The sequence below is a fragment of the Terrapene carolina genome, unplaced genomic scaffold (assembly GCF_002925995.2).
Source record: "Terrapene carolina triunguis isolate 2854851 unplaced genomic scaffold, T_m_triunguis-2.0 Scaffold141, whole genome shotgun sequence".
In the NCBI taxonomy this organism is placed as follows: domain Eukaryota; kingdom Metazoa; phylum Chordata; order Testudines; family Emydidae; genus Terrapene; species Terrapene triunguis.
This window is the reverse complement of record NW_020664492.1, coordinates 6,730,840-6,739,073: the sequence shown is the minus strand read 5'-3', so window position 1 is coordinate 6,739,073 and position 8,234 is coordinate 6,730,840. Positions and strand designations below refer to the sequence as shown.

At 41.4% G+C, this 8,234-nt stretch overlaps 1 protein-coding gene across 1 annotated transcript; it reads right to left on the bottom strand.

The window, feature by feature from the left end:
- Window positions 1-670: 670 nt before the first annotated feature.
- On the bottom strand, window positions 671-7,664 carry LOC113406845 (testis-expressed protein 26-like). Its single transcript, XM_026653635.1, has 6 exons — window positions 7,584-7,664; window positions 7,121-7,283; window positions 5,402-5,558; window positions 3,916-4,092; window positions 1,216-1,377; window positions 671-786 (listed from the first exon to the last, which is right to left on the bottom strand). Exons 1-6 carry the CDS (start codon window positions 7,655-7,657, stop codon window positions 671-673), a joined length of 849 nt encoding a protein of 282 aa, XP_026509420.1. The 5' UTR covers window positions 7,658-7,664.
- Window positions 7,665-8,234: the final 570 nt, after the last annotated feature.

Below are 8,234 nucleotides of genomic sequence, written 5' to 3'. Positions count from 1 at the left end.
GTCCCAGAGCCAAACGTCTACACCGCAATTAAACAGCCTCTTAGCCTGAGTCAGCTGGCAGACTTGAGAGATGGTAGACTTGGGATTTAGGGACCTGCTTCCCTTGGATGAGGGTAGACGTAATCCTCAAAGGCTGGCTTACTTGAAGGATGGGCTTACAAGCTGGCTGACTACTTAAAATCTGCTGTATTGGCCTTCTGGTCCGTCAGTAGTGGGATGTCATTCAGGTAAGACTGCAGTTGGCCACAGGGAAAATATTTAAAAATCAAGAGTTTAGCCCTAATGCTGAATCTTGGGTTTGAGGATTGAATTCAAGGGTGGGAGATGTTATTTCATTTACCCCTACACAGCAACAATCATAATTAGAGTATATGACATCTTTGACTGACAACATACTTACATGATCTTCTGAGCCAGGAATAAATGTTTTGCTGGAATTTACAGTACAGAAATGACAAAACATAAATCCCTTTTAACATTCTATTGCTCTCAAAGGCAGCACCCTATTTGATGAGGTAGCAGCACAACAGCCTTTATTATTTTAAAACAGGGTTTTGCAAATTATTCATCACACACACACAGAACACAAAGACATTATAGGTTACAATTACGCCACTCATTCAGCACCAGCCAGATTCTGGAGGCCTTTCTCCTTTTGGATTGTTGGGTATCATTTGCATTCAGATAGTTTGTCAGATGATAGTTTCTTAGAGGGTGAAGTCCTTCTGAATTTCTCACTCTTGCTCCCACAAACTGTGTTAAGAAAGTGCTGAAGAATTGCTCTCTCTGTCAATACAATTAAAAAACAAAAGAGTTGACAGCTTGAGATTCAAATTAAGTGCAATAAATTCCAGGAACGATGAACATTGGGATAGTTAATTTTATATAAAAATTTCATTTACAAATTCTGAGTGAGGATACAACAACCACTGCACTTTTAAGATACTGTTTTTATAGGAGCACAGACAATTCTCTCCTACATATTTGTGTGTAGGGGAGGGAAAATTCTCTGTTTCCTAGTAATTCCTCCAGTAGGGGCAAGGGGCTCAGGGTTCACCCTCCCCTGCAGGAAAGAGGGAGATGATTTTTCTACCTTTCCAACAAGTGTGAAGAGTGCAGTATTCAGAAAGTTTCATAGCTTGTGTTTCACCAGTGACTGCATGCATGATAATTTACACAGGATGGATTAAATTGTATTTTAGTATAGTACCCTACCTTGCTTTGGAGCTCTTTCAATGTACTTATTAACTTGTTCTGGATCCAGAGAATTTAAAATTGATATGATATTGAAATATTCTTTCCCAAAATCTCTTTGGTACGTGGTCATCTGTTTAATGTTTTCTTGGTTCTGGATGTGAGAAAATGTCACGGTAGGAACTGTAAAGGTAAACCAGGTAGAAACATTTGAGTGAAACCAGGCATAACCCTATAATCCTCCCCTCTCCTTCCTTGTACTGTAGTCTCCTTCTGTTCTTCTCATTTTAGTTGAGGCCCTTTTCCTTCAATAGAATCAGTCCCTTCATATCTTATTGCAGAATTAGCACCTTAAGAGTACATCTAAGTGCCTTAAGGAAAGGGAAGCCTTATCTGTATTGTAAAGCACCATTAATATCTATGATAGTATATAAATAAATAATAATAATAATGCTCTGTGTAGTTAGCTTGGGATAGTGTTTGTTTGGAATCCAGTCTATACCCAGCTTTAGCTACCAGTTGTAGGCCTGAGACCTGATCGACTCCCCTCCCCTCCCCCATGCTGAACCAGCCTTGGGTGAAACTCAGGGAGTTCGCCATTAACACTGAAAAAGGAATGTTCTGCTGCTGATAACCTCAGGAATGTCCCTAAGGAGAGTTATAACCACCGAGGTTGTAAAGACACTTGGAAATTAGAAAGGATACAGAAAGAGACTCAACAAATGGTAAAATAAGCTCTGACCAGCATTTTATGCTGACTATCTGGACAAATAGAGAAGGTCACAACTAAGCTACAATTTGGGCATGAAAGATAAATGTAAAAAACTTGGGCAGGAAGGAGGACACATAGGAGCCAGTGTGTAATTGGTTTAAAACTTTGTTATTTAGGAGTATGGGATAATGTGATAGGTTTAGTAAATTTGAAGGAGGTAGCTAGTTTTACCTATATAAATGTAAATGAAAAACAATGCTCTTTAGGAACCATTTCCAGATTGCAGTGCAACATCAAGCTGCTAGAACACTGATCCCTCTGCACGACTGTGATGTGGAGAGGCATCACCGGGAACCCCCAGATGAATGAATTCTGACTGGCCATCGGGTGAAATTTGTCGGTATATTGGGAGTGGTGAGCATAAGAGATTTGCTTGGTATATGTGTTGTTAATAAATAGATGTTTAGAGCACAACTGTGTAAGGCTCTTTCGCTGGGAAAAGGTTCCGCAGACCCGTAGAGCCCTGAGGGAAAGGGCAGGTACTTAAATTGACCAGGTTTCTTCCTGAGCCCCGTGGGTAAGGATAGGTGCCTTACACTCTGAGCTCTCGGAAGGGAAAGGGTGGGGGTGCCTAAATTGATTGGGTCATGCCTTGAGCCCTCCGTAGGGTATAGGCAGGGTACCTTAAATTGAGTGGGCAACACAGTATTTTGAATTTCCTCTCAGTCAGGCTTCAGCTTGGCCATGGTACTGAGACATACACATCCTTCTGGACTTCGCTACAGTATTTCATACCTCTGATCAACAAATATTCCTGTGCCACCTCCAGGAAGCTGCAAGAGGGATCTGAAATGCCTTAAACTGGCTCTGGTGCATAGCTTTAGACCAACCCAAGAGTCATTATGGGTAACTATACCTCCCTCTCTAGATCCCCCAATCTGGGCTTCCCTTGGGCTCAGCCTCTCCTCATATTATTTCAGCACCAATAGGAAGCCAATGAGAGAGATGGGGAGACAACACAGGCTGAAGTGCCAGCAGAACACAGATGGCACCTGTAGTAGGAAGGAGGACTAAGGCATGGACTAGGACTCAATAGACCTAAGGGCAGTTCCTGGCTCAGTTACAGACTTTTTGTGTAACTGTGTGCAAATCACTTAATCTACCCTGTGCCTCCATTTCCCATCTGTAAAATGGGGGGAAATGCTTCCCTATTTAACAGTGTTGTGAGTGTTGTGAGGATAAAACCCATTAATGAGTGAAAGGTGCTCAGATACAATGATGAAGGTCATATAAGAACCTAGATAGACACCTAGCTCTATATCTTCTTTAAACAGCACCATCTTCCAGTTTTCTCAATGCCTTGTTGAAAAATCAGCACTTAGCTGAACAGCAACTCTCCGGGGTGGCAAAGGCTGCCTGGAAGATGCATGAAATCAAGTTTATTTCCCAATGGGCTGGCCCTGACCATTTCTGGGTTGGCTTTGACCAATTTTTGTGTGGCACTGGCGAGCTCTGAACCTCTCCTCGCAGTGGATGAGGGATTGCATCACTGTGCCCCCACTCCCAGCAGACTTTCCAATGCAAGGGGTCAGCAGCCCAGGTTTTCCCATCCTGACATGTCCGTGCATGTCAAATATTGGTGATCAGAGTTCTTGTGGTGGGATTTGCAAGAGCACTCAGGTCCCTTTGACGTCAATAGGAGCAGAGATAAGCAAATGAAAAGCACATTTGCACTTCTATGTGTAAAATTACTCCATGGTGCAAAGCTCATGCTGGACTCTCATAAAGAAACAGGCTCATTTCCTCCTGTCACAGGAAACCTTCAGACATCACTAATCAGTTACATAAGTAGAAGTGACCAGAGACTACTGAAGAACTAATTTAATAGTTGACATGATTTCAAAAGAATCTGATTTCTCAGATATGCCAAGTAAAGAGCTGAAACCATGATTTTCATCAGTTCACAATATTTTACTTATTTAAGGTTTTAAAAACAAATATATTCTTACCAACTCCTTTTGCTGGAATATGCCTGTTTGCATTACATCCATATTTCCAGGAAAAGTCCATGAAGTCATGGATGCGGGCTGGGGCCTGGTAATGATGCCTAAACTCAGTTGCTGGAGGATGTGGGATTATTTTTTTCCAGTCAGGAGGCACAGGAATAGTATCTTTAATTTGTAAACCTGGAGAAGTTAAAAAATAGTGTCAGTTTTATGGTACAATAAAATATCTTCTTCTGAATAAAACAGGAGGGAGGGAGAGAAGGAGGGAGGGGCGTGTGTGTGTGTGTGTCAGAAGTAAACAACAGGAAGCTAACCAGTAGAGCCAGTCAAAATTTTTCTGGCAAATCTTTTTTTTTTTTTTAAACTGAAAATTGGGCTTTCATCTAAATGAAAAGGATCTGCTTCCATGGAAAATTACAAGTTGTTATTGACAAACTGAATGCTCAAGAACTTAAAAGAAAATTTGGTTCCCAATCAAAAACCTACATGTTTTGAGTCTAAAATGCCACCATAGTACCTCATGGGGTTGTGGTTTGGGTGCCACGAGCTCCCATTCTCCTCTTGGACCAGCCTATCCAACAGGACCACATCTCCCATGATGCATGCCCTACCCTCAGCAAAGGGGAGACCATGCTGCATTATGAGAGTTGTAGTTTAACCAGGGAGCCTGGCCTATAGAGGAGAACAGGAGCATGAAGTACCAAAACTACAACTCCCATGAGGCACCAAGGCAGCATTTCTTTTTGGTTGAAATTTTCTATATGAAAAAAGCCCCTCATCTTCTGACTTGCTCTACTAATCAGCCATGTTGGCGCCTCACTACAGATGGAAAGAGTTGAAAGGCTGGATGTGTGGTGAGGGAGATAAGATTGCAACAGACTGGCACTAAATTTCTGAGTCAACAGGTGCTTTACTTCCAAGATGTGTTAGGACCTTGCCCAAAGTCCATTCATGTGAATGGAAGCCTTTCCATTTATTTCAGTGGGCCCCACAGAAAGAGAGATTGTCAAGGGGACAATGAGGAAGCACTGAACAGTGGAACCAGGGATGAAGCTTCAGTTAGTTGTCTTCAATAAAGTAGTAACAGCTTTGTACTTTTAGCCATAACCTACTGGGATACTGGGAGGCTTAGAGGTAACTTGATCTACAAGGATAAACGCCAGAAGCATGTGAATAGGGGAGGAAAAAGGGAGGAGATGGGAAGAAAGGGGTTAGCTGGGTTCCGGGTGAGGCCCTGACCCTGCCATCCGTCTGCCCCAGTTTAGCTGGGATGGAATGGGGAGAACGTACATGCTGCACCCTGTGGTCCACACTTCCTTTATGCTCCCAGAGAGACAGTGTCTGCCTGAGACACAATGCCTCCAGGAGCCCCTGCTGGGGCAATGTGCCTCTGCTCTGTCCTTGACATTACCACAGCACTGTGCCTCAGTGTCTTAATGGACCCTTAATGGACCATTTTAAAAGAAGAGAGAGAAATCATTGCCCTCACCCTGTCGTAATCCTAAATAATCTCCATTATAGGTAGAGTTGAACTGTGCTCTGATTGCTTCCTCGACCTCTTGTTTAGAAATAGGCTGTGTCCAGGGTGAAAAGCTGTTGGAGGGCTGCGCTTTTTCTTCTCGAGGCACCTTCCAAATCATGAAACTCTAATAACACAAAGAGTGGGATTTTGTAGATCTGCATGGCTACAATTAGAGCATCACATGTACAGTAAATTAGATTGTATTCAGCCAGCTCCCACAGAGTAAGATATAATTTGAAGCTCAGTAATAATAATGCCTATTTCTTATATAGCACTTTTCATCAGTAGATCTTGAAATGCTTCATAATCTTTAATCTATTTCTCCTTCAAACATTATTATTAGGGGTTATCCCCATTCTACAGATGGGAAACTGAGGCACAGAAAGGCTAAGTGATTTGCATAAGGTTACACAGGAAGTCCATGGCAGAGCAGGAAATGGAACCACATCCTAGACCAATGCCATAGTCACTGGACAGCCTCTCTCTTTTGTTGTATATTAACCACAATAATTCTACCATATGAGAAGTTTCAAGTAGTGTTCATAGTAAGCACCAGTTATATGCTGCCAGTTTTAAAAAGGGACACATCAACTTGAAAACTAGTCAGCCAATTACAAAATAAAAATGAATTTACAATAGTTTGAGGTACTTCTTCTCCCAAAACCCCTAACCAATTTTGGGGGGCTTATAATCATATTTTTCCTATTTTTTATAATGCCTCTCTCTCCCTAGTTGCTGTGTAAGAGAGACACACAAACAGCCGAGGAAACTAACAAAGAGGAAACCGTGAAATTGACTATAAGCTAAAGAGCCTGATCCAAAATGCTGTCAAATGCCCAAAGTAAACAAGCTGAAAATGGAGAAAAAGAGCCCCTGGCTCTTAACACAAAAGCAGGGATGTGAACCTCAGGCCAAATTCCAATCTGGCCAGTAATTACATTCTGCTCCTCAAATACTCAGCAGCTGGATACGTTTGTCCCTTCCTGTCATACACATTGGGTAATAGCACTGTGCACTGCTGTATATCACAGGTGGATGAAGTGATTAGTTTGGGTATGTGCTTATGGTCTGTAAAATGCTTTGTGATCCTTTGAGATGGGCAGTATTTAAATATGAGTCTTTATTTTTCTTTTCAGACCATTGTGGAACTGTTCTGAAAAAAAGGATGGAAATGATAGAAAGATGTAAATGCTAAGGGCTGAATATTCTGGACATACATGAAGAAATGGAGACCATCTACAGAAGATGGTGATACACAACAGAGTTTGCTGAACGGAAGGAATAATATGGTTGGTCTGCTATGGAGTAGCTGCAGCCCAAAACGGAGCAGAGACTGCACATTTCAGAATGGGAATATTCGTGCATCACCATTAGAAGAGCCACCAAACCTCCCAAATAATATCTGCCCAAGATAGTACTTATAGAAGAGACCTGACATTGTTCTTTTACACTGTAAACATATTAGTGAATGATGTTGTTTTCTTCAACTACCAAATCCCAGAGTCAGAATAATACCCACCTCTTCAAAGTTTCTTGTTGCTAAGTGCTTCTACTGGCACCCCATTCAGTGGCGTGCTCCAAAACTACAGCGCCATAAACTTTGTATCAGAAACAAAATATTAAGCCCTACCACAGTACCTTTCCTAAGCAACCATAAATGAGGGAGAATGCTATAGCATTCCTTACTTGACTAGGATGAGGATTGTTTCTCCTTGTTCCTGATGAAGAGCCAGTCATTATAGGTTCTGCCTTGGAATATGGTTTCCAACAGAACTCTTCTCTGTAAGTATTAACGCCAATAGGATCACTAAGATGATATGGATTCACATGTCCTTTTGCTGTTCTGGGACTATAAAAATGCATTAGAAATTGCAGTTAGAAATAGAGACACAAAGTATAAAAGCAGCATCTATCATTTACTACCTGTAATACTGCAAATACTGTGGTAAATGTATTTCCTATTGTAAGTACTGCAAACACTGGGGTAAAGTCACATACTATCATGGATTAAATCTGTTGGGTTTTGTTTTTACCAAGTGCCCACTGTAACTCAACAGTTACTCATCTGGACATAAACACAGGTTTTCAATACATCACAAAAACAAAACTAGCAGAAGAGTTAGCATTAATCTAGCCAATATTATCTTACCGTACTGCTTCAGTCTCCACTGGTGCTCTATATGGGTATTCATGTTTCATTGTAGTTTCATATGGATCCCACATTATTTTGTCTCCTAAAAACATATTGTACCAGTTATAAATGTGATAAATACAGAATGCTGTCTATCCTATCTTTGTGACTATTCAAATAAATCATTCAGATGTAAGAAACTATGGATAAGCAATTTCACAAAGTTATACACACAAAATAACTCAGGACCATTTGTGGCCATAGAGAATTCCCTCTCAATTGAATCAGCTGGAGTCAACCACAGCAACTGATGTGCTTTCCTTTCCTTTGTATTACATGTTTGCACATCATCTAGCACAATGGTGTTAGGGCCTCTAGCTGCTACCATAATAAAAGAGCATGCTTAAAGTAGGGTCTGGTGACACTGATGGTAAAAAAGCCTGAGCTCTAGCTACAGTACTGCTTCAGAGGGAGTGAACCTAACAGGTAATAATCAAGTGATCTCTCTCCTGCCATCCATCTCCACCCTCTGACAACAGAGGTTAGGGACACCATTCCTTACCCATCCTGGCTAATAGCTATTAATGGACTTAACCTCCATGAATTTATCCAGTTCTCTTTTAAACCCTGTTATAGTCCTAGCCTTCACAACCTCCTCAGGCAAGGAGT